Raw genomic sequence first — 27,806 nt, forward strand, 5'->3', positions numbered from 1 at the left:
GTAGTGTAGCAATTTTAATGGCCAGTAGTGTAATATCGGCCGGCCTGGATGTCGTTATTAGGCGCTTTGCCTCATCTTACTCGGTGAATAACGAGCTGGTACCCACGTTCAGATTCAGCTAAGTGATTTGCAGACATTCATAAAATATCGCCCATTTTCACATGACCGAGCAAGATGGCGTAGTTGTTAGCACACTGGACTCCCATATGAGAGGACGACGGTTCAAAGCTGCGTCCGGATATCCTGACATAGTTTTTCCGTGATATCCCTTAATCTCTTCAGACAAATGCCGCGATTATTCCTTAGACAGGGCACTGCCGACTTTCTTCCCCATCATTCCCTAATCCGATGGTACCGATGACCTTGCACGGAGGTCATCCGGTCATCTATTAAAAACTGACCATGCCAAATCTGTCCATACCCATACCGCCACTTTGTGAACAAACGCACGAGAAAAAGAAGCAGAAAACAAACTTTTAGAAGCCACACTCAAGAAAGCACCACGTCTTGGTTACTTAAGAAGTCTTCCTGTTCGGCTATGCTACAGTTGCAGCAATTATTTCAGTCAAGCAAAATGCGTCGTCTCCTCGCACAAAAACAACACCTTTCGTTTCACATTATTTTGCCTGTTTGCGTCGCGGACCAGTGACGCAAAACTAGACTATAGCAGAATCCATGAGCTCTCCCTTCTTTATGATTACAATATATTAACTTGTAGATCTGGCACTAATTTTTCTAGGCGTACAGGAAAACTCACTGTGCCCTGTTTACACTCTCCCAGAAGGGTTCGTATCATTACTTGCTGCATCTTTTTCGCAATTCAGTAGCGTCAAACGATTCCGACTTTTTGTGTGGTGTTCCACGGCTGCAGCCTTCATATACAAGAAATTTTCGGCAAATAAAGTGCAAAGCACATCCAACGTCTTTTGCAAGTACTATTTTAGTGTGTGGATTTCGATCATTTCAGTGTCATAAGAGAAACATGAACTTTTGAAGTTCGTATTTCAGATGACTATTGATTTATTGAGACACCTGACTCTTCTGTCTCCATCAGACAGTTCGCCTCATTATTGAGATACTACATCCATTATGAGAAGGAGAAGAGGGGTTTAGTTGACAGTTTAATTGGATGGCAATGGCTAAACGTCTCGTTAGCTACTTTTGCAAATAAACTAAGGAGGATTCCTGTATTTTCTTCAGTGATCACTGAGTACTTGGCCTCTCTCCTCCCCCCCCCCCCCCCCACCCCCCTCCGTATCAATCGCAATGTTATCTGCTTTTAGACTGCACTTTGGCCTTTGTTTCTGCTCACAGTCGAGATACTGGATTGGTCTTGTGCTCTTGCAGTTGGACAGTATGATCCAGTAAGGGTGACCGCGTTTGCAGTCTTATATTTTGTTCACATTCAGTTAATAAAGTGTTAATACAGCGAATATAACCAAGTTACTCTTGTAAAAATCATTTACTGAATAATGGCCTGAAAATATAAACATCTAGGTGTAGAAAAAAGGTAGGAAAATCGTTGTACCTCTTTTAGTCACGAATTCACACTGTAGGATCTTCTGTAACAATTTTATAGCGATAATATTACAGAGAAATGTATGCTACATATCTCTAGGTACAGAGAATATTATTCCAATGCACGCATCCACAAAAATACTAGGCTCGGCACTTTTACTGCCCATTCTAAAATAATCGATGTACACGCAAGTTTAATCCTGGAAACCCGTTATGCTACCCTTCATATCTAAGCAGAGGCTTGTACAAAGTCTAAACACAATGTCCTCACCGTGCGCCGTCCGCTGTACACGCTTTTGCACTCTTCCTCCGTGACTGCGGGCACTGCGACCTTCAGCTTCACTGGGCTGAACCCACCTGCAACATATTAATGCTAGATATTACCCAATATTACAAAAATAAGTACCATCAATGTCCCGAGAAAAATATTCCTTAAGTTTACGAAACTGCTCAAGGTGTAATTAATGAACTAAGATAATGATTTTTCGTTACATCATATAAAAGTGAAGTTAACTTGGATCACAATTTTGACAGAGAGAAACAACAAAAATTAAAAACATATTAGTGAAACAGCGTAATTTACAGCATCTTTATGCGGGCGTCAGCGCTATTTACCATTCTATAGCTATTAATATCATGACCATACTTTTACCGTTCTGCCTTTCTATGAATGTCCTGTTAACCACCTGTAAAATTACTAACTACTGTTAACTACTTTTAAAATTATTTTTATGCGTCACTCTTATTTCTCCGTCGACATTGCCCTGTTTTTATTTTTTAGTGAAGTATGTGGGTCAAGGTTTTTTACTACAAAATTACAGAATGGTATGTCTAATTTCTTCAGTGAATTAGTGTAATTTCTATGATGCAAATAGTGAAAATGCCAGATTCAGTATCACAGCTTCATTAGTGACGCACAGCTACCAGTTTTTCACTGCTTTTCTTCTGAATGAATTCCAGATTTACATTTTTACGATTTCGTCCACTCTACAGAAATACTATTTGAAAGAAACTGGGACGTTTTCCATTGGTCACCTAGCGCATCGTTACAAATACAAAGGAAATGCTCCACGTAAAAACAAATTAAATTGAAGTACTAAAATTATAAAACCAAAATTGGGTGCAGTAAGTAGTATTACAAAAGCGACAACACTGTGTACAGAAACAAAGGTAATAAAGAACCGTGGGAGTAACATGCAATTCATATTTTAGGGACAATATAATTCTTGAAACACTGAATGGAATCGTTTGAATTCATGATACTCCTGAGCAGAGCTTCGTTTTCATCATTAAAACCTTACTGTCCACTGATGAAAGCCATATCATAAAATGAAAAATTAGTCTTAAATTCTCTTAAAGTGCCTGTAAAATTCAGAACTACGTCACAAATTTTAACCTTAGAAAGCGCTGTGGAAAATGAAATACCTATTTATTCTGTCATTTATCAGATTTGATTTATACCTAATCGCAATGCCTACGTTCATTCATTGCTGCCGAAATTCATGCTGCTGATTTAAATCAGTGACTCAAGATCTTGCAAAAAAATCCTGTAGACTTGTTCAAAGTTTTTTAAATGCAAATTTAGTAATTATCAGAAACCTAAATGTAATATGAGGTTATTTGCTCGTTTATTGACAGAAGTATAATAAGACTGATTCACGGTTCAGACACAAGAATGGCGGGTACTCACGTGACTCGGTCTTGCCCCAGCCAGCGACTACGAGGTCACGACCGGCGTAAGAGAGCTTCCCAGTGCTGCCCATGGGCAGGCAGATAGGTCGGATGTAGTCTGAAAAGCCGCCAAAGTTAATTAACTGCTCAAGGAACCACTACACTACACTAAAGAGATGTGACACTTATTTCATAAAATATGTACCAGCTCAGACATTTCAACGCGTCTGTGACGCTCTCCCACGATACAAAGATAATAAAAGAAAGGTCCTGAGAAACAGGTGCTTGTCACTTTATGTTTCTTTTTATGCTAAACACATTGCGCACTATAATGTGTTGAGACGTGGTCAGGTCTGAAAAATTGGATGGAAGCCGTCCCATCAGACAATGAAATTCCAGGCGAATCTGCTATAGCGCCATTGTATGCAGGATGGATTTCCACTAACTGTTTAGCTTGTAGGTGAACAACAGAGCACAATGGAGGAGTCAGTCCAGAGACCAGATGAATTCACAGCGAAACAGAACATAGAGTTGGCAGATTCTGAAATCGGTACTTTGGAATGCTTTCAGGTAGCACATTTTTGAGAAGTGTGTGTATTATTAGTGTGGAAAATCAGGGATTTACTTAAGAGCAACATAGATGCTAGCCGATAATTAGATTGCAGAGACACAAAATCGAAAGCTGGCCCTAAAACTGTAAATGTACATCCAATGCGAATTTCAGAGAATACCAGGGGAGGGAGGACACTTTGATATATCCCTATAACGGGATTCTTTGCTGCAGTGCCTGACGTGACACAACAGAATATGTTGGAGGGCGACTCGAGACACTGGTCATTCAGACTCGTTGCTGGGAGATGCCAGGTCTGCTTGAGGGAAGAATATAGCCTTCCGTATAACAGCCACTGTTTATCATTTCATGTGCACAGTGTGGAAATCACAGTGTCTCGAAACCTATAGATTGATCTTGCAACACCTGACGATGAAACACATCAACATAGTCTGACTGCCAACATTCTGTTTGTATCAAAGTTATGGCGGACATCAAGCAAGGTGACTCTGAGATTACTGTTTACACAATGGGAGTATTATGATTTTCTTTTTAATCTTAGTTTGTAATGAAAATATAGTAATTGGTTCCGTTAAGACACTCCAGAGTAAGTAGTTTTGTATAGGGCACCTAGTATTAATTTAGTCATAATGCAAAATAAGTACATTTCATGGAAATAGAAACAATTACGATCAACTTTAGTGACATTCCTGCAGCTGCTTCCTATTACTTTTTATCGACTGAAAATGCCACAATTAAGTGTTTTACAATGCCAGAAAAAATTAGTACGCCATTTTAGAGCTTTCCAACTCACTCAAAAGTTATTGTTGCAACTGTACATATGGAGTATACGAAGTTATTACATTTACAGATCAATAGCACAAGCGATTCGGCGGTACCAGATACGTGGTGTAGCCTTCACGGGCGGCAATGGAGACGCTGACTCTGGCATCCAGTCAATCTTATAGATGGCACAATTGTCCTAGGATACGCTGTGCCAAGCCTACTCGACCTGTTCACGAAGTTCTGTAAGGTTTGATGGTCGACGAGTCGCAAGAGTCACTCCTCGTCCCATCAATTCCCATCCGTCCTCGACTGGAAACAAATCCGGAGATCGTTGTGGCCAGGGAAGTTTTAAGGGGAATGTGCAGCGGAGCATTGTCGTGTTGGAACAACTCATGACCTATCTGTGGCAAGAACAATGAAAGAACAGGTCTATCAACATTCTGCAGGAACTGGGTGTTGCTTAGCGTTCCCTGTGTGACGTATAATATATATATATATATATATATATATATATATATATATATATATATATATATATATATTCGATGCCTACAGTGTCACGTCTTTCAGTGTCACACAAATTTTTATTTTTAAATGGGATCACTTAAGACTATTTCCATGGATTCGCCCCTCAAACTTCTCCCTCCCATCACAAAATTGCCGTTTAATGTAGAACAAACTGAAAAAATAAATTCTTTTTAGAGCACAGTTTCGTATAAAATTTATATTCAAAACCTTACACCTGTGTCACAGAACATATCATACATCGAGAATACTTTGCACAAGTTTAAGGGAAGAAATGCTTCCGATAATTATTACAGTATTTAATGAAAATCAAAATATGAACAGGCTGAAATGAACAAACAGTACACGACACTATGTTAATCAATTCAACTGTAAAAAGCTAAGCAGCATATTATTAGCAAAATGAGAAATATGCAAAAATGAAATGCCAAAATGAGCACTTGCTAATTGGGAGTAAATCAAAACAATCAGAATGGCTGAAAGAGAACACAATAACATGAGCCACAAACGAATAAGAGCTAAGCAACTAAGCAAATAATAGAATAAGCAAAAATGAGATGCAAACAAACAACTTTCAGGAAACATTCCTCACACACAAATAAAGGAAAGATGTTATGTGAACATGTGTTCGGAAACGCTTAATTTCATCCGTAAAGAGAACATTTGCACTTTAATGAGGATTGACACATTGTTGGAATAACCATTCGCAGAAGTGTACCCGTGGAGGCCAATCAGCTGGTGATAGTGCCTGCACACGCTGTACATGGCACTGAAACAACTGGTTCTCCCGTAGCACTCTCCATACAGTGACGTGGTCAACGTTACCTTGTACAGCAGCAACTTTTTCTGACGCTGACATTAGGGTTATCGTCAACTGCAGGTGTCCTCGTCGTTCTAGGTCTTCCCCAGTCGCGAGTCATAGGCTGGAATGTTCCGTGCTCCCTAAGACGCCGATCAATTGCTTCGAACGTCTTCCTGTCGGGACACCTTCGTTCTGGAAATCTGTCTCGATACAAACGTACCGCGCCACGGCTATTGCCCCGTGCTAATCCATACATCAAATGGACATCTGCCAACTCCTCATTTGTAAACACTGCACTGACTGCAAAGCCAAGTTGGTGATGAACACTAACCTGTTGATGCTACGTACTGATGTGTTGTGTAGAGCAATGAGTCGCATGTCACCACAAGCACCGAAATCAACATTACCTTCCTTCAATTGGGCCAACTGGCGGTGAATCGAGGAAGTACAGTACATACTGACGAAACTAAAATGAGTTCTAACATGGAAATTAAGCGTTTCCGGACACATGTCCACATAACATCTTTTCTTTGTTTGTGTGTGAGGAATGTTTCCTGAAGTTTAGCCGTACCTTTTTGTAACACCCTGTATACGGTTGCGCTCGTGGCGGCACCTCGCGGCCCGTACGCAAGTTGTGCGATTGCTGTCGCAGGTCGACCCTTAATCTATGACGTTACACCTCCACAAACGTCAAAGGGGAACGAGAGTAGTAACGTATCGCAACCCAGATCATAAGATCTTGGATGGGGGCAGTGTCTCTTGGACGAAGGCACTCTGCGAGACAGAGGTCACCAGGTCTACGTCGTACGCGCAAAGGACCATCACTTGCGAACAGGCAGGACCTGCTTTCGTCTCTGGTTGATGGCGGGCCATCCCAACCACCAAGTGATCCTCTCACGGCACCAGTCGAGCCGTGCACATGTATGCCACGGCGTGAGTGGGAGGCGGGAGAGAGATGCAGTCCCAGTGCTAGTAACCGGTTCGCAACACTTTGTGTCGACACGTCACAAACTCTCTTACCTGTGCAGTGGTAGCTGTAAGATCTGCACTGCTCTTCTTACAAAACGACTATCCTGACGGGCGTCTGTGATGCGTGACGTCCAGAACGTCTTCTACGGTAGTGAGATGCCACCAACGTTGTACGACTGACTCAGCACGTCCAACTTTTGTGGCAGTTCTCCGAAAGGACCACCGCGCGACCCTTTTCTAACTCGTTCAGTTGGCTATACCAAGCACAAGTGCGTCTCCGTGGGATAGTTGCCTGCTTGCTTCCACCACAGGGTGTCTTCTGGCTGTGATCATTCCCTATTAAAAGGTAGACACAGATGGCTCTCTGGTAGCTACGCCACTACGCAGTCTGTTTGCGGACGACGTGAAACCATTACCAGTACATCTACTAACCCCAGGTGGCATACGCCATCATCAGATCAAAAGCGATGTGATCTTTCCAGGTGAATAATTTTTTTCTGACAGTGTACTTACTAACTGCAAATATGGATAATGTAGTACAGCCATCGCTATACAAATAGATTCAGTGTAGTACATAGACTCGAACATATGTCAGTACATGAATCCCGTTTCCACTATCGTTTCCTTTTTGGAGATCATTCGCAAAATTGCTGCCTCATATTGACAGTCAGAATCATGTTTCAGTCAGATTGTGATAGAAATTTTGTGAGCGTGCGTCCCAGATACTAATATCACTAGAACTGTAATGCGAAAGCCCTACACAACTTGCTCTCCGTTAGTTTTAGTAAACAGCTCTTTGGAATAACTGAGCTATGTCTGTCATTGTGGATGGTCAAAACTCCTCAGTTCAAACATATAACATCTCTGAGAAGATGCTCTCTTACGCAGTATTTTAATTAATTAAAAGCATCTACATGAAAACATTTACGTTTCATACATGATGCCTACACAAAATGGATTTCAGCTTCAGTCCTCACACAGAATGCTATCGCTCGATATAGATAACGACGGTATGACACGTAATTTTTCTATTTTTGTTAATATTACGCTAGGTAGTGTTCCAGCCTATGAATCATGAGAACTTTGTTTCGTAGAATGTAACAGATTTGTATCGTTTCCAGAACCTAACACCAGAAATAGATTGCTTCTACAAAATTTCTCATCTCTTTGATTTATCCACCGCACTGGGTGGAGAAGGTCAATGTGTCTCAACTGTACACGACGGTGTTACCGATTTATTCAGAGTACTCAGATCACGCAGTTTTATTTGCACTCGTTCAGTGCAACGGTACTGGTGCCAATCTGAACAGAAATGAACGGTCAGGGATAGGACAAAAAAATGCAGAGGCCAATATTCTCAATACGTTGTAAGCGTCAGCCGTGGTCAGAACCGTGTTCTGTGTAGATGTGAGTGCATTATGTCGGAGATATCTAAATTCGAACGTGGGCAAATTGTAGTTGCTCGTATGGTGGACGCTTCCGTAACCAAGGGAGCCGAAGTATTTGGTGTTCCAAAAGGCACCACAGACAGGGACAGTATACATCACCCGCTGAATCACGACACGGACATGTCGAGTGATCGTGACAAACAGTCATCCAGGAGGTTTGTGACGAAAAGCAAGAGGTCGACAGCTGCAGAAGTTACTGCAAAACTGAATATCGCACCAGTGAACGAAGTCAGCGCCAAAACACCGCGAAGTGGGCTCCAGAAGCAGGGAACTGTAGGGTGAGATGGGATTTCAAAGCCACTTATCAGTGATGCAAAAGTCCATAACCGGAAAAAGCGGGCCGAAACCATAAAACCTGGACTGTAGAGCAAGTGATTCCGTCGGATAAGTCTTGTTACATACTGTTTCCAGCTTACGACCCAAGAGTGAAACATGGCTGGGGTTCAATGATGATTTAGGGAGTCACATCACGGTATTCCACGGGCGCCATGATTACTCTGCAAGGTTGAATTACTGCCAAGAACTGTGTGAACATTCTGGGTGAACAGTTGCGTCCCATAAGAATATTTGTTCCTGAATGGTGATTCTGTGTTACACGGCGACTGGGCCTCTGCTCACACAGCTCGCGTCCTCCAGGGTTGGTTTTGTGAGCACGAGGCTGAAATTTCGCTATCTCCCCTGTCCATCACAGTCACCAGATGCCACTAATATTGAGTCCTTGTGGTCTACTTTGGAGATTAGTCGTCCTCTGTTAGCGTTATCTGAACTTGCCACTACTCTGTTGAAAGAATGAGTCAAGATTCGCGTGAAAACCATGCAGGATCTGTATTTACCCATTCCAAGACGAGTGGAAACTATTTTGAATGCTATCTGGTTTCTTAAACTGCATTAGACATGGTAGAGTGTCGTGCTTATTTTCGCCCCTGTATCATTTATCGATTGCTTGGTGTTGAGTATTCTGAATGTATGACAGCCATGAACAATTTTAGTCGCTGCAACACCATGTGTAACAAGGCCGCATCGCGGTGCTATTGAGTACATTCTCGGGTCATCAGGTTTCGGTGACACCACAGCCATTACGACAGCGGGTTAGGCTGTTTCCCGCCGACGGAAACCTTTATCGCTGCGCGTGGACCACACTTCCCGGTGCATTACGAAAGCTCTGTCCACACATGACGCCTGACTTGGAAAAGCTGTTCGTGTAGCCTTAACCGTCATTATAGCTAAACTTCCTTGAGTGATGTCAACTATTGCCTAATGATGGAGTTTGGGAGAACATATCATCAATCATGAATTTAAATACCTTTGCAGGAAGGCATTGTAGCTAAAGAACATTCTATATTTTTCTATTAAGCTGTATGTTTATCCTTGTTCTTCTCTTACTACTTCCACTCACGTTTATTTTTCGAATCCACGTTTAAATAACTCTGTTGCAGAATTCTCTAAGAATGTGTCTTTGAGAAATTGTTTTTTTCTCCATTCGTGCTTCGTTTCTTCGTATGCTGAGATATAGAAATCTCGGGATAACACATACAGGTGAAAGCAAATGAGGCTCAAGTTTTGATGGTTTTGCTCATTTTTCGAGGCTTTGCGAAACGTTACATATGGCAAATATACAATAATCCTGCTAGTACTTTCATACTGGTAACATAGGAAGGTCTAAAATTTTATTCCTGCTTTCTCAGTATTGATCTATTTTATTGTTTTATGTTTCCATAAAAAGCGTTTTCTTGCATTGTCAAACACCTACCCTCTTTTTGGTCCCAGTGAAGGCAGATTTACTACCTTTTTCAGTATTACACTACTGGCCATTAAAATTGCTACACCACGAAGATGACGTGCTGCAGACGCAAAATTTAACCGACAGGAAGAAGATGCTGTGATATACAAATGATTAGCTTTTCAGAGCATTCACACGAGGTTGGCGCCGGTGGCGAACCCTACAACGTGCTGATATGAGTAAAGTTTCCAACCGATTTCTCATACACAAACACCAGTTGACCGGCGTTGCCTGGTGAAACGTTGTTGTGATGCCTCGTGTAAGGAGGAGAAATGCGTACCATCACGTTTCTGACTTTGATGAAGGTCGGATTGTAGCCTATCGCGATTACGGTTTATCGTATTGCGACATTGGTGCTCGCCTTGGTCGAGATCCAAATGACTGTTAGCAGAATATGGAATCGGTGGGTTCAGGAGGGTAATATGGAACGTCGTGCTGGATCCCAAAGGCCTCGTATCACTAACAGTCGAGATGACAGGCATCTTATCCGCATGGCTGAAACGGATCGAGCAGCCACGTCTCGTTCCCTGAGTCAACAGATGGGGACGTTTGCAAGAGAACAACCATCTGCACGAACAGTTCGACGACGTTTTCAGCAGCATGGAGTATCAGCTGGGAGACCATGGTTGAGGTTACCCTTGACGCTCCATCACAGACAGGAGCGCCTGCGATGGTGTACTCAACGTCGTACCTGGGTGCGCGAATGGCAAAACGTCATTTTTTGGGATGAATTTATGTTCTGTTTACAGCATCATATGGTCGTATCCGCGTTTGGTGACATCGCAGTGAACGCACATTGGAAGCGTGTATTCGTCATCGCCATACTGGCGTATCACCCGGCGTGGGTGCACTTTGAACAGTGGACGTTACATTTCAGCTATGTTACGACCCGTGGCTCTACCCTTCATTCGATCCCTGCGAAACCTTACATTTCAGCAGTATAATGCACGACCGCATGTTGCAGGTCCTGTACGGGCCTTTCTGGATACAGAAAATGTTCGACGGCTGCCCTAGCCAGCACATTATCCAGATCTCTCACCAATTGAAAACTTGTGGTCAATGGTGGCCGAGCAACTGGCTCGTCACAATACGCCAGTCTCTACTCTTGATGAACTGTGGTATCGTGTTGAAGCTGAATGGGGAACTGTACCAGTACACGCCATTCAAGCTCTGTTTGACTCAATGCCGAGGCATATCAAGGCCGTTATCACAGCCAGAAGTGGTTGTTCTGGGTACGGATTTCTCTGGATCTATGCACCCAAATTGCGTGAAAATGTAATCTCATGTCAGTTGTAGTATAATATATTTGTCCAATGAGTACTCGTTTATCATCTGCATTTATTCTTGGTGAAGCAAATTTAACGTCCAGTAGTGTACGTCTAATTCCTTAGTTTGTGTCTATTTCACTTGATCGCTACGATCTTAGATTTATGATATTAAGATTGAGGTCATTAGTCATATGTAACGTAAGTAGAGGAGGGGGTAATCCTTTCTGTACTGGCACTTGGATTAATTCTCAGTGTGGTGGAGATGAGTGTGCACGTCCGTAGGAGGTTTTCCCGATCAAAAAATGGTTTAAATGGCTCTGAGCACTATGGGACTCAACTGCTGTGGTCATCAGTCCCCTAGAACTTAGAACTACTTAAACCTAACCTAAGGATATCACACACATCCATGCCCGAGGCAGGATTCGAACCTGCGACCGTAGCAGTCGCACGGTTCCGGACTGCGCGCCTAGAACCGCGAGACCACCGCGGCCGGCTTTTCCGATCGATGTGGCACAGAGTGAGAACCTATACATTGTGTATGATATTTCAGCGTGTTTGTAAACAAAGGGAACTTCATGAAGTAGCAAAGAAAAAAAAATGTGCTCTAGAAAACCGTCTGCCTAAGGTAGTCGAAGAGCAATTCACATTAAGAGAACGTACTCTCACACAGAGGAGATGGCAAAAACACAGAGAAAACGGAAAACAATGTTCGATAGTTACCTGCGACATCTTTGAACAAAGAACATAGCCCAGCACGATATCACTCCAAGAGGTTAAAAGCTAATAAACACAAATCACGGAACAATCTCAGTCACATTTACGGGCGTCAGGAACTTCCCGAAGATGATAAGTGATAAGGAGATCAGGTCAGAAGAAGGAATGGAAGCAACTGGTTCAATATTCATACACATGAATAAAAATAATTCCTGTACTGTGATTTATACCCGTCCGGCACGTTTTCTCTAGTATTGTAGCAGATAATTGCAAATCAGTTTTTCATGGTGCAGAAGGAGACAACACAAACGAATACTGCTCATAGTGTTTCTTGTGTGGTGCAGAGTACACAGAAAGATCCGGTTTGTTCCTTGCGACAAAATAAGTTTCCTAATGAAATTTTTTGATGTGTCTGCCATACAGCTCTTCCGCATTGGCTTAGCGCAACTTTCAGTTAACGACATTTCCTGTGGTACACCCCATAATGTTGAACATGTGTTCTCCGCGTCCTCGTCCGATTTGTTACGCCTGGCGTGTCGTGGTAGCCCGCGCCACGCCTTCTGTCCGTCTGCTACCGCTGCTCAGCGCGCTGCCCAGTTGTTGCGTAAGTGCTGCCTTTTCTAGGTATATTGCGGCGCCTTTTAGCATAAATCGTTAAACAGTCGCACTAGACTGATTTGGACCGCTCTATAATACGGACAGAAAAAATTTATTTAAAAATGTATCAGTAGTTTGAACCGGTCAGGAATGGTTATGTCTTACAATTAGTGTGTAAAAATGACTACTATATTAAATTCTGTAATAAGTGAAGTCTTTGCAGTTACGCGCTTATTCGAGCAGTATATTAGTGTTGGCAATATGAAAGATCGCTAATGGATTACAATCAACCTGTAGGCCCTAACTATAATAATTTTTTTGTTGCGTCATCTGTTTTCTGACTGGTTTGATGCGGCCAGCCACCAGTTCCTCTCCTGTGCCAGCCTCTTAGTCTCAGAGTAGCACTTCTACATCTACATCTACATCCATACTCCGCAAGCCACCTTCAATTATTTGTTCAGTGTATTCCTACATCTGTCTACACCTAAGGTTTTCACTCTTTGCATCTCCCTCTAACACCATGGACGTTATTTCGTGTTGTAGTAATACATGCCCTTCTTCTTCGCCATTTTTGCGGAAGCTTCTTAATCCCTTATCTTATCGGGACACTTCAATTTCCATAGTACCACACTTCAAACGCTACAATTGTCTTCTTTACCGGCTGTTCCGATGTCTATAATAAACTCACGTACAATTCAGTGCTCCAGATATACACTTTCAAAAATTTCTTCCTTGTATTAAAGCCTATATTTGATACTAGTAGACTTACAGTGGCCCCATTTTCCTCCGATAGTATGCCTTCAATGTCTTGGTTCAAATGGCTCTGAGCACTATGGGACTCAACTTCTGAGGTCATCAGTCCCCTAGAACTTAGAACTACTTAAACCTAACTAACCCAAGGACATCACACACATATCCGTGCCCGAGGCAGGATTCGAACCTGCGACCGTAGCGGTCTCGCGGTTCTACACTGTAGCGCCTAGAACCGCACGGCCACTATGGCCGGCTCAATGTCTTCCTTGCTTCGTCCATCACCGATTATTTTGCCTCCAAAGTAGCAGAACTTCGTGGGCGCCAGTTTTGATTGAGTTTGTTCAGTCACATTTCTGCTACTCCACATTACTATCGTCTTTTTTTCGTTTTACTATCAATCCATATTCTGTGCTCGTTAGACTGTTAATCCTGCTCAACAAGTCCTATGATTCTTCTTCAGTTTCACTGAGGATAGTAATGTCATCGGTGGACCTTATCCTTGATATACTTTCATCCGTAATTTTAATCCCATTCTTGAACCTTTGTTTTATAACCGTCATTACTTCTTCTGTGTATGAATTGAACAATAAAGACGAATGACTGCATCCTTTTCTTAAATCATCTTTAATCCCAGCACTTCATCCTTTGCCTTGCATTCTTATTATTCCCTTTTGCTTCTTATATATATTGTGTATTACCCATAATACTCTGTAGTTTACTGATACTTTCCTGAGAATTTCGAATATTTTGCACCATTTTACACTGACAATCGCTTTTTCTAGATCGACAAAAATTATGAAAGAAGTCTTCCTTCAGAACTACCTCTCTTGTGTCTTTAGTTTTCGTAAAGCGAAACTGATCATCACCTCAATTTTCTGTTCCATTCTTCAGTATATTCTTGTTAGCAACTTGGATGCATCAGCTGTTAAGCCGATCATGCGATAGTTCGTCGTACAATGATTTACTAATGACACAATTGCATGAATATCAGCTTTTGAGAATACTTTAATTTCAAGCGCTTCCCTGTACTTTTTGGTTTTTGTTCAGTAATTGAATCTGCTGTTCCATACTCCTTTCGTAATCATATTTAGAAACCTAAAGATGTCCCTTGGGCATGCGTGTGTGTGTGTGTGTGTGTGTGTGTGTGTGTGTGTGTGTGTGTGTGTGTGTGTGTGTGTGTTGCCCTTAGCGTTAGTTTCAGTTACATTAAATAGTTTGTAAGCTTAGGGACCGATGACCTTAGCAGTTTGGTCCCATAAGACATTACCACAAATTTCCAATTTCCAAAACCTGAAGATGTCCTGTAGACCGAAACACGTAATAAATAAAGTTGTTTAATTCAGTTGCCGAAGATATTTCAATTACATATCTGCAAGAAAAAAAATGTCTGTCGCTATGAATTGCGTACTTTTTCCGTCGGAACTGGGCGCCGAATGAAACACATTGTGAACATTTTGTTAGGGCGATATCCATTTACATATTTCAAAAACGAAGCTGCAGATAACAGCCGGAGCACAAGAGAAACTCTTATGAGACACATTCGGGGTATTTTTTTTTAATGAAGTAAAGGAGAGTTACTGTATTCGTCGACCAGTACAGTTATTACAAACACTGAGAGCCTGTGTAATAATGCCCACAGAAGCGGAATGCGCCAACAAGGGAAAATATGTAGGAAAGTCATTCCGAAAGTAATGCCCTCTTCCTTTTGTGTGTTGACTTTTAACGTGCGAGCCAGATAATGTTGATGTAGTAGTAATTTCTGTATTTTCAAGCTAATGTCCTGTTGATTTCATTGTTGTGTAGCTCGCGTAATATATGTCTATTTACAATGACTTGAAAAAAGTCGCTGAATAGTGATATACACATACACGTTATCGCGTACACAAAGTACGAAAAGCATTCCATTGTCGGAGCTGTCATTTGTTGTCATGTGATTCATGTGAAAAGAAGTAACAGTTTCAGAGACTTTACTGGTATTATAGAAATATGATTTTATGTGTATACACCTGCCAGTTACTAGGAGGCCCAGGTTAAATTCCCAGCCTCAATACAAATTTTCACTCACCGCTTCAGTCTGTACAAATAAAATAATATTTGTATGAGATCATTACAGTATCTGAAGCTATGACATTTCATTTATATAAGTACCTGGTCCTGGGTTTCTGGTTGATCCCCCCATTTAAGTTCAATGCTACTCCAGAATATGAAGAACCTCGACAGTTCTGTTCATATGTGAAGGGGGAATTTAAAGTAGAATGAGGTGGGAATGCGATTTTTATCTAAGAGGAAGATGTGCTTGGAAATCAGTGTAGTTGTGTGAACCGCTGTGCCAAAGTGGCTTAGTGGCTAACGCACCTGTCTAGGAAGCAGGAGACCCTGATTCGATTCTTCATTCTATACATATAAAATATTACCGACCTGATTAAGACCATACTACCGTAATTAACTAGCGGAATGTTAGCTGGAGCTAGACACACGGGACATTCCATTTCGGAAATCGCTAGGAAATCAACAATATGAGATCCACAGTGTCAATAGTGTGCCGAGACTACCAAATTTACATTACTTCTCACTATGGGCAATGCAATCGCCGATGGCCTTCACTTAACGACCGAGAGCAGCGGCGCTTTAGTAGAGTTGCCAGTGCTAGCATGCAAGCGACACTGTGTGAAATAACCCCAGGCATCAAAGTGGGACGTATAACGAATGAATCCTAAGAACAGTGCACCGAAATATGGCGTTAGTGGGCTATGGTGGCAGCACGACATTGGCTGCAACGGCTGTCCTGGGCTCGTGACCATATCGGTTGGACCTTAGACGCCTGGAAAATGTGGCCTGGTCACGTGAGTCCAGATTTTAATTAGTAAGATTTGATTATAAGTTTCGAATGTGACTCAGACCCCACGAATCCATGGACTCAAGATGTCAACAAGGCACTCCACCCTGGTGGTGGCTCCATAATGCTGTAGGCTGTGTTTACATGGAATTGACTGGGTCCCCTGGCCCAAATGGATCTTTGACTGAAAATGGTTATGTTCAGGTACTTGCAGCATGTTCCCAAACAATGATGGAATTTTTATGGACGACAATGTACCACATGTGCCATGCCACCAGGCCACAGTTGACTGCGATTGGTTCGGGTATAGGGCTACAGGGTCAACATTTGTGCAGACTAAATACTGTCGAAAAATCTGAAGACAGTGGCTAGCCTCCAGCTGATTCAGGTTTCTACGAGAGCGGCTTTCAGGCTCTTGTTGATCGATGGCAAAAGTGACTAACGAATGGAGGCTGTTGTGTGAAAGACTACATTATTTGCTGAAATCTTGCTCTACTTAACTGTACGATATTGTAGTGTCTAAATGATGATTAACTGAAACCCTCAGCTGCCGACAGGTGTTGTTGATATACCTCGATGTGGACAGCTGAAAATGTGTGGCCCGACCGGGACCCGAACCCGGGATCTCCTGCTTACGTGGCATACGCTCTATCCATCTGAGCCACCGAGGACACAGATGAGTAGCGCGACTGCAGCGACTTATCCCTTGCAGTTAATCATCATTTATTCCAGGGAAAAAATGCAAGGTCATCAACAGTATGTTTTTTCGAGAACAGTTACTGTCATCATATATATAGTTAAAGGACTTGAAAGTTTTGTGGACAGAGACATTATTGCTTTTCGCACGTACCATATACCTGAACTAGCAAATAAGGACTTTGGTAAATCAGCATATGTGTCTCCTTCTGCTTTGTCTTTATATACTCGTAACAGGAGGAAAATATCTGTAAATGAGTCTGTATTTATTTGGGTTAAAGGAAAAGGTGTATGTGAATATGTAAAGTTTGTTGGTGATTGTACTGTATATTTTCATAAATAATCATCATTTATTCCAGGGAAAAGCTGCAAGGTCATCAACAGTATCTGTTCTTTAGAGAACAGTTACTGTATATTGTGTCTGTTTGTTCAGAAGTGCGATGTAATGTTCCTGTATATATGCTAGCATATCCGAAAAAACAGGGACTGTGGCGACTACAACCGTTATGAAATACATGAAGTGTATTGGCAGTTGCGATTACATGATGACAATGAAAGTTTGTGCTTGACAGAGACTAAAGCCCGAATTTCTCGTTTAGCGCGAGCGGATGCCTTATCATTAGGCTACCCGAGCACACATCACGACCAGACCGAAACTTCCATATGTCGCCAACCATGTATCCATAACTTGCACTCGCACATCTTTTATGTATATCACCATACAGGGGAGACGAAAGTCGCTTGCCTGGTGTCGAAAGATAGTACGGTATTGCAGTGTCTGTGTTGTTCAGAAGTTTTGGGTTGTGAAGCGTGCTCGAATAGCCTAATGAAAGACAATCGCTGGTGATAGTGGCTGTTCTGGGTTCGAGTCCCGGTCTGGCGAAAGTTTTCATTGCTGTCATTCCATCATGCAGTTGATGGTTTCCGGTTGTCCATACGCGCAAGTGCGAATATATGTCCTGTATTATTTGACTGTATTTGTTTCCAAGAAAATAAAAGAGGCATAGGTTTGGGAATGATCTCCATAGATGACTCAATTGGCCGATTATGATTACTCGAAGGATCACATTTAAGGAAGTGCAGAAAACAGTCAATAGAGTGCAGTGCAATAAAGCGGCTGGGGTGAATGAAATTAAGTCGGAAGTCATGAAATAAAGAGGATTGTCAGGTCTTAAATGGCTACACAGGATAATTGAAATGGCGTGGGAGTCGGGACAGATTCCATCAGACTGGACGAAAGTAGTAATCACACCAATCTTTAAACATGGAAACAGAAAATATTGTAACAACTACAGAGGTATCGCTTTAATCAGCGTTGTGAGTAAAATCTTCCCAGGTATTGTTGAAAGGAAAGTGCAAGTATTAGTTGAGGACAATTTGGATGAAAATTAGTGTGGGTTTAGGTCTCTTAGAGGTTGTCAGGACAAGATCTTTAGCTTACGGCAAAAAATGGAGAAGTGTTACGAGTTCAACAGGGAATTGATCAACATATAGATCTACATATCAACATATAGATCTGGAAAAGGCATATGACCGGGTTCCTAGGAGGAAGTTATTGCCTGTTCTACGAGATAATGGAATAGGAGGCAAACTTATGGAAGCAATTAGAAGTCTTCACATAGATAGTTAGACAGCAGTTATGGTGAATTGAGTACATGCTTCAGAGTAGATTCAGGGGTAAGACAAGGCTGCAACCTGTCTCCACCGTTGTTCATATTATTTATGGATCACATGTTGAAAACAATAGACTGGCTGGGTGAGATTAGGATATGTGAACACAAAATAAGCAGTCTTACATATGCGGACGACTTAGTTGTGATGGCAGATTCGATTGAAAGTTTGCAAAGTAAAATTTGAGAGCTAGATCAGAAACGTAAGGACTATGCTATGAATATTAGCATCTCCAAAACGAAAGTAATGTCAGTGTGAAAGAGATATAAACGATTTGAGTGCCAAATAGGAGGAAAAAAGAACAGGTGGACTGTTTCAAGTACTTAGGATGCATCTTCTCGCAGGATGGCAACATAGTGAAAGAACTGGAAGCTAGTTGTAGCAAAGCTTATGCAGTGAGCGCTCAGCTACGATCTACTCTCTTCTGCAAGAAGGAAGTCAGTACCAAGACTAAGTTATCTGTGCACCGTTCTATCTTTCGACCAGCTTTGTTGTATGGGAGCGAAAGCTGGGTAGATTCAGGTTACCTTATCAATAAGATTGAGGTTACGAATATGAACGTAGCTAGGATGATTGCAGCTACTAGTAGATGGGAACAATGGAAGGAGGGTGTCCACAATGAGGAAATCAAAGAAAAACTGGGAATGAATTCTATAGATGTAGCAGTCAGGTTCAAAAAATGGTTCAAATGGCTCTGAGCACTATGGGACTCAACTGCTGAAGCAGTCAGGGCGAACATTCTTAGATGGTGGCGTCATGTTACACGCATGGGAGAACAAGGTTACCCAAGAGACTCATGGGTTCAGCAGTAGAGGGTAGGAGGAGTCGGGGCAGACCAAGGAGAAGGTACCTGGATTCGGTTAAGAATGATTTTGCAGTAATAGACTTAACATCAGAAGAGGCACCAATGTTAGCACTGAATAGGCGATCATGGCGGAATTTCATAAGGGGGAGTATGCTCCAGACTGAACGCTGAAAGGCATAATCAGTCTTAAATGATGATGATGTAGTGGAAGTGTGTTTATTACGTGTGGTAGGCGCGTCGCGGTCGAGGCGCAAGAGCGCGATGTCGTTGAACTGGTTGGCGCTGAAGGGCTCGTAGTCGGGGTGCGGCAGCGACTGCTCGACGCCGAAGTCCTGCGGCGGGTCAGCGCACGTCTCGCCGCCCGTGTACTCCTCCACGCAGTCGCGGTCCAGGTCCGTGTTGTACTCGCCCAGCCGCACGCTCACCCTGCGCACACCAAGCGAGCTACACTGCTGCCTCCTGCCCACTGACGTCACGCACTGCCAATGTGCGTCCAGTGCAGAAAGAAAGAAACTTTAATAAAACTAAACACGAGGAAGACGAGACTTCTCACATGACACTTGCTGATGTCAATTCTCACAGAAAAACAATTTATTTGGAAACAATACAAACTACAACAGTAAAATAAACCACTGACGATTGAAACTTGTAACAGAACATCCGCCTCTAGCGCGCAGCGTGATAGTCGATACCACTATTATTTTCCGAGCTTTGGTCGGGTTAATATTATCTCAGTTTTTCTGAAAACTTTCACATAATTTTATACACAGTATGTTATATTTCAAGCTAAAATTTATGGAAAGGCATTACTTTATTAAATATTTACATTTTGATGTTATAAGCGATAAGTGCTAGTCCTGACAGTACATTTAAAATTATTTTTTTAGAAACATCCGAAATTACGAATTATTTGCACAGTTAAAATTTCTATTATTAATTACGCAATCCTGTACTGTTTACTATGTTTATTTGTGGCTCCTTTTATGAAATAATGATCGAAATGAATTGTGTAACGAAAACTGGTATGAATTCATTTGTTAAAAAATGTTGTAAACCCTTTGGAATATTGTTATTTCCGCAGAGTGATCTGATTGGACGTATTTTTATATAATCCGCGCGAACTATGTAATTTGGGCTTTATTAATGTAAAAATCAAAATACTGTATGATATACTAAAATGTGAGAAAATCAGTGGAAAATATATTTACGTAAAAAAAACTCTGCAGCTACCAGCTTCCAGTTTATTTAGTTCAAACCAATCGTGAGGAACTGATGATACATTTTCAGCTTGAAGGATCAGACCCCTAGACAAGAAGAACTGGAGCCATCTCAACATGAAAAACTAAGTAAACTTGAAAGTTTATTTCAATCTTCGCTCCTCTCAAATCTTCATAAAAGACTTTCCTTATTAATTACTTGGATTGGGCATTGTTTAATGTGGACCGTAGATGGAAGAAGGAAGGAGGGGGAGATTACAAGCTGCAACAGCAGAAAGAGTAGCAAAGGACAAGGTTTTACTTATTTTATGTACAGTGATAAGATTTGTAGGTGTCTTAGGGGTATTAAGGATGCCACATCTACGAACAACAATGGTTCTAAGCCCGGTGGTCATCGATCCAAACCGAGTTGGGGTGAAGGATACAGGTACGTCATTCCATGGTGCTTCAACGCTATGACAGAGTTCATAAATAGCAGTGTCTGGAGAGTGAGGGAGTGCCACTCTCTCTGAAAACCGTGACCACATCTTTACAGTGGGTGACATCTAGAAAACGCGTTGGCCAGGGCAACAGTCGGATACCATCTATATCAATCAGGAGCGGATGAGCAGCCGGCAGTCTTGCGTTATTTTGCTGGAAGATAGCGTAAAGAAGACCTCGAAGATAGGGCACTGACACCGGTCTTAAGACATCATAAATTTAACGGTTGTTGTCCGAATTATCAAAGGCGATGGTGTTGAGTACCCGTTGGCACCCTATGACGGTGACAAATGCAATCTGCCAACATTCGTTCTCCTCAGAGCCTCCGCACATGGATACATCAAACGTGATTCTGTATTCAGAACTGGAAATCGCCTGAAACTGTGATATGGTCACATTCCTGCGTCCAGTGATGTCGTCGGACGCATCACTGTCGGTGCACATGTGTCTGCTGCTGCGTCAAGGGATGCCGCCATGATGGCCGCTGTGCCGATATACTGTGGTACTCCAGACGTCAGGCGTCATAGTACTGACCGTTGGGCACTTGTGTTGTCCCAAACAAGCACATTCCCTGTCTCAAATTACGTGGCGTGGTTGTACGGTCTGTAACTGCCAAGCAGACGAGGTGTTGTTCTCTCGGTCCCTAGTCGTGTAGGGCCTTTGAGATTTTGTGTGTCGTTAAGTATAGCCACACTGAACGCGTAGAGTCCATATTCGCGTGATGATGAACAACGCGAGCAACTGTATCATAGAACTATAAACCGCAGTCTCAGTAATCCACGGTACTGCCGCTACCGAATTCCGGCACGTGTTGCTAAATGTTTCTTCTTCGTACCCGAAGCATGACACGATCTTCTCACAAACAAACAACTTTCAAATGTGACTTCCGTGCCAGAGGCTCACTGCTTTACCTCCGCTTATACAGGTTTTTCGGAAATTCGCGTTAAAAACTTCTGGGACTTGTGGAGGGGGATGAGTACATAATATTTTGAACAGGAACCCATGTCTGGAAACGAATTCTTTTCGTACTACAAATGTTTGAAAACATATTTGCTTGCTCGGTTTGCAACAAGGTAGTCGTGGTGGGGATGCTTACATGGGATTCACTGATGTCATTTGAAGTCTCTCCTATCTCACTGACCTGGTTCGAGCCTCATCCACGCATCAGTGTAAGAGGTGGTCTGGAGTGTTGGAGGGGATATGGATGTAATTGCTGTTCATCCAAAACATACCGGACTGTGCTGGGAGCAACATCCACTGCACGCGCAATTGCTCGTGTACTCGTTGACACTTTCTCTTCAATATGATGCAGGGCGGTCTCTTCCAGTTCGGGTGTGTGGAACACCAGGATCACGCCTGATGAGGGCGGAGGTAATCCCTTCTCGAAGCCGTTCGGTAACTGTGACGAAAAGGGTACGCCGTGGAGTCGGACGTTGTGCATAACGATTTTTATAAAGGTGACGAGCAGTTTCTCCATCACTATCAACTTCGCCATACAGAAGGAGCATGTCGGAGTATCCTGCAAACGAGTACTCAAACATGTTGCTCTGTAACTCACAGACGCCTGGATGAGGCTGAAGCCTCCTTTACAAGTCCTAGAAATCTGTAACGGAAATTTCCGAACACCCTGTATACAGACTGTAAATGGCGTCGCTGTTTCTTACTTTGTGTGGCTGCACTGAAATGCTAATTAAGTGCATGTCCTGGCATACAGTACACTTCATGGCAATCTGATGTTCCTTGCGTGTAGCTTCCTGGTGCTATAATTTTAATGGCCAGCAGCGCAAACGTAAATCTGTGCAAGTATAGAAAAATTAGTAGTCTCTTTGACAATGGTCTAGTCGTTCGTAGCACTATATGTCTCTGATGCTGTTATTTACACGACAACCCTCTTGAAAGTTGTTCTAGGAAGTACAATATCGGTCTTTTGAAACTACTTGGTAGATTAAAACCTTTTGCCTTATTGGGACTAGAAATTACGGCTGGAACCTTGATGCTAGTGGTAAAAGCACTTGTTCACTAACCTACGCTCACATCACTTCTACGAAGACCTCTCCTCCAATTTCCAAACTTCACTGAAACTCTTCTGTATACCTTCTACAGCAAAGCTCTGGGTTCGAATTCCGATCCGGCATACGGCTGTAAGCTGCCAGGAACTTTCAGAACAGCACATATTGTCTGCAGAGCAACAGGATAATTCTGGAAATAAGCCATTTCTCATCAGTTTCCAGGAGTGTTAGTCCAGCGAGGTGAAGGAGGGTTTGTGTCAAGTTTGGAAAGTGGGAGAGAAGTACTGAGAAACTGAGGAAATGAAGTGTTGAGATTGTGGGAGTGAGCTATGGAGGAAGAGCAGATGAGATTCGAGACCGTAATTTTTTAAGATAAAGGTCTGGTCTTCATGGACAAGTGATGTACGTATCGCTACGACTACGAGGAAAATCAAACAGTAGAAACATACTGCTCCGCCGGCGTCGTGAGAGCTGAAGATCCAAACATCATTGAGCAAGTTGATGCTGATTTTGGGCCTGCCATGGTGTGGTGCTGACTGATTATGTTCGTTTGGGGCAAACCATTGAAGAGTGACACCACCCAGATCTCCTGACAGTCTTACGGGAGACTACTACAGTGGGAGTTTTTAACCATTGCGTCACGGGAATTTCCATCATGACGGCGAGCTGGTTTTCGAGGTGGAACACTTATTGAACAGCCAAAATGCAGGCTTGCACAACATAGGTCTGTGCTAACTCATCCCTCGTGGGGAAAAATTGAAGGGTGGTGACTATACAGGGTGTTACAAAAAGGTACGGCCAAAGTTTCAGGAAACATTCCTCACACACAAAGAAAGAAAATATGTTATGTGGACATGTGTCCGGAAACGCTTGCTTTCCCTGTTAGAGCTCATTTTATTACTTCTCTTCAAATCACATTAATCATGGAATGGAAACACACAGCAACAGAACGTACCAGCGTGACTTCAAACACTTTGTTACAGGAAATGTTCAAAATATCCTCCGTTAGCGAGGATACATGCATCCACCCTCGGGCGCATGGAATCCCTGATGCGCTGATGCAGCCCTGGAGAATGGCGTATTCTTTCACAGCCGTCCACAATACGAGCACGAGGAGTCTCTACATTTGGTACCGGGGTTGCGTAGACAACAGCTTTCAAATGCCCCCATAAATAAAAGCCAGGAGGGTTGAGGTCAGGAGAGCGTGGAGGTCACGGAATTGGTCCGCCTCTAGCAATCCATTTTTCACCGAATCTGTTGTTGAGAAGCGTACGAACACTTCGACTGAAATGTGCAGGAGCTCCATCGTGCATGAACCACATGTGTCGTACTTGTAAAGGCACATGTTCTAGCAGCACAGGTAGAGTATCCCGTATGAAATCACGATAACTTGCTCCATTGAGCGTAGGTGGAAGAACATGGGGCCCAATCAAGACATCACCAACAATGCCTACCCAAACGTTCACGTAAAATCTGTGTTGATGACGTGATTGCACAATTCCGTGCGTATTCTCGTCAGCCCACACATGTTGACCGTGAAAATTTACAATTTGATCACGTTGGAATGAAGCCTCATCCGCAAAGAGAACATTTGCACTGAAATGAGGATTGACACATTGTTGGATGAACCATTCGCAGAAGTGTACCCGTTGGGGCCAATCAGCAGCTGATAGTGCCTGCACACGCTGTACATGGTACGGAAACAACTGGTTCTCCCGTAGCACTCTCCATATAGTGACGTGGTCAACGTCACCTTGTACAGTAGTAACTTCTCTAACGCTGACATTAGGGTTATCGTCAACTGCAGGTGTCCTCGTCGTTCTAGGTCTTCCCCAGACGCGAGTCATAGACTGGAATGTTCCGTGCTCCCTAAGATGCCGATCAATTGCTTCGAACGTCTTCCTGTCGGGACACCTTCGTTCTGGAAATCTGTATCGATACAAACGTACCGCGCCACGGCTATTGTCCCGTGCTAATCCACACATAAAATGGGCATCTGCCAACTCCGCATTTGTAAACATTACACTGACTGCAAAACCACGTTGGTGATGAAGACTAACCTGTCGATGCTACGTACTGATGTGCTTGATGCTAGTACTGTAGAGGAACGAGTCGCATGTCAACACCAGCACCGAAGTCAACATTACCTTCCTTCAATTGTGCCAACTGGCGGTGAATCGAGGAAGTACAGTACATACTGACGAAACTAAAATGAGTTCTAACATGGAAATTAAGCGTTTCCGGAAACATGTCCACATAACATATTTCCTTTATTTGTGTGTGAGGAATGTTTCCTGAAAGTTTGGCCGTACCTTTTTGTAACACCCTGTATAGAGGAAAACTCACGAGGTTTCATAGTCGCAGCTTCATATTTTGGAGGCGATGATTAAAATTGCAGAACTTGCCCTCGCACTGTTACACATTTGGCTATCGTGTTTAATGGAATACATTTTGATATTGAACAGAAACTCGTTTGTTACCATCGGAGAAGCAGGCGTTGCAATGACTGTAGGGGACTGCTTGGCGGATACTCACAGGCGATAATCACGGATTTCCCTCCCGTTGACGCAGTGGGACGCTGTGACTACATATCTGCTGTTGATGAGGACTCCACCGCAAAGGAACAGCAGCTGCCCATCTCCTGAAAATGCAGAAAAATTGTCACGAGGTACCACCCTGCAGTTAATGAAATACGTATAAGGAAAAGTATAATATCTAGTGACATCTCTGTTAATAATTTCTGGGACTAAAACCAACATTTCAAAGACTGGAAAATAAATGAGATTCCGACTTGCTATAAGAGCCAAATGGTTACGAGAAAACAAAAATGCTGTACTGGATTTCAAAGCAAGACTTAATATGGTGACTGCCTCTTCAAAGATAAAGATGTGTTGTGGAACATGGTATAGATCACAGCAACAGCTATTCATAAAGTACGCCTCACTGAGAACGTGTCAAGCACGCATGACGACCCTTATAGACTTTCACAGTAAGTACTTCGCAGATTATGAAGTAATATTAAGACTGTCAGTGATCATTTATCAACTGATACGTCTGAGCACACACAAACACACCACCACAAAAAAATTGCAACAACAAAAAGGAGTTGTGCGAGATAAACAAAAGTTGGTAGAGAGTTTCTAATCTGAAAGGGGATGTCTACTCAAATTTCACGCCAGTCGCATTAGAGTGGCGGTAGTAGCACTACTATGACGATGCAAATCAGGTTCGCCTTCAATACACGCTGTTAAGATACCTTTGGGATTGGACGTGGTGAGTTGATGTTAGTCTAGAGTGCTATTAATGCGACAAAGACGCCATTATAAACACCACATTGAAGTTGAACGAGGTCGTGTAATAGGGCTACGAGAAGCTGGATGTTCGTTCTGTGATAATGCAGAAAGACTTGGCAGGGATGTAGACACCGTTCATGATAGCTGGCAGCAGCTGTCGAGGGAATGTACGGGCTCCAGACGGCCACTTGGTAGTACCGAGAAGGGCGACATTCGTGTTCGACTCACCAGCTGGCAACACAGTCACAGTGGCGAACTATTTCAGATCGGTCACATCAAGGTCGGCTCCCAGCCAGAAGCCCTTTAGCGCGCATTCCAGCGATCCAACCAGCCGCCGTTTTGCGTCGCTATTGGTGGAAAGCGAGAGCTCATTGGAGGAGGGACTGGAAGTATGTGTGTTTTCTGATGAAAGCCGGTTCTGCCTCGGTGTTGTTGATGGCTGTGTGTTGGTTAAGAGGAGGTGAGGTGAGCACCCGCAACGATCGTTACGGCGGCGTAGACACACTGAATCTACACCTTTGGTTGTGCTCTGGGATGCGGTTTCGTATGACATTAACAGCACTGTCGTGCTTATCCCACGCACACTGACTGCAGTACGTCACTCTGATGATTCGAGCCAGCCGGTGTGGCCGTGCGGTTCTAAGCGCTTCAGTTTGAAACCGCGTGACCGCTACGGTCGCAGGTTCGAATCCTACCTCGTGCATGGATGTGTGTGATGTCCTTAGGTTAGTTAGGTTTAAGTAGTTCTAAGTTCTAGGGGACTGAGGACCTCAGCAGTTAAGTCTCATAGCGCTTAGAGCCTTTTTTCTGGTGATTCGACCTGTTGTGCTGCCATTCATGGACAGCAATTCTGAAGGTGTTTTCCGGCATGGAATGGCGTACCCGCATCAATTACCCAAACTCAGTTTGGCTCGATGACTACCCGGCTCAGAATCATTGTTTCTGGTAAAAAAAAAAAAAAAAGGTTCAAATCGCTCTGAGCACTATGGGACTTAACTTCTGAGGTCATCAGTCCCCTAGGACTTAGAACTAATAAACCTAACTAACCTAAGGACATCACACACATCCATGCCCGAGGCAGGATTCGAACCTGCGACCGTAGCAGTCACGCGGTTCCAAACTGAAGCGCTTAGAACCGCACGGCCACACCGGCCGGCGTTTCTGGTAGAGATGGCACTCTGAATAACACTAAAACACAAACAAATTTATCACGAAATCTTGCTACTGTAAACGAACATGCTCTACAGAGTGTCGACATACTGTCTTGGCGTGCTTGATCACCAGATCTGTCTCCATTCGAGAACATATGGCACTTTATCGGACGAAAACCCCAGCCTCTTCCACAACTAACGTTGCCCGTCCCTGTACTGATCGATCAAGTACAACAAGCATGGAACTCCATCCCACGAACTGAGTTG

General features: G+C 43.0%; 1 protein-coding gene across 1 annotated transcript in view; it reads right to left on the reverse strand.

Annotated features, from left to right (window-relative positions):
* LOC126352754 (serine protease easter-like) overlaps positions 1 to 27,806 on the reverse strand; it is a 137,894-nt gene that overhangs the window by 12,981 nt on the left and 97,107 nt on the right. Inside the window, exons 4-7 of the mRNA XM_050002711.1 lie at positions 25,631 to 25,736; positions 19,613 to 19,815; positions 3,209 to 3,307; positions 1,790 to 1,875 (exon numbers count right to left, since the gene is read on the reverse strand). Of these exons, the coding sequence (XP_049858668.1) occupies positions 1,790 to 1,875; positions 3,209 to 3,307; positions 19,613 to 19,815; positions 25,631 to 25,736 (494 nt within the window). The remainder of the gene's footprint in view (positions 1 to 1,789; positions 1,876 to 3,208; positions 3,308 to 19,612; positions 19,816 to 25,630; positions 25,737 to 27,806) is intronic.

Source organism: Schistocerca gregaria, chromosome 1 (assembly GCF_023897955.1).
Source record: "Schistocerca gregaria isolate iqSchGreg1 chromosome 1, iqSchGreg1.2, whole genome shotgun sequence".
NCBI lineage: Eukaryota > Metazoa > Arthropoda > Insecta > Orthoptera > Acrididae > Schistocerca > Schistocerca gregaria.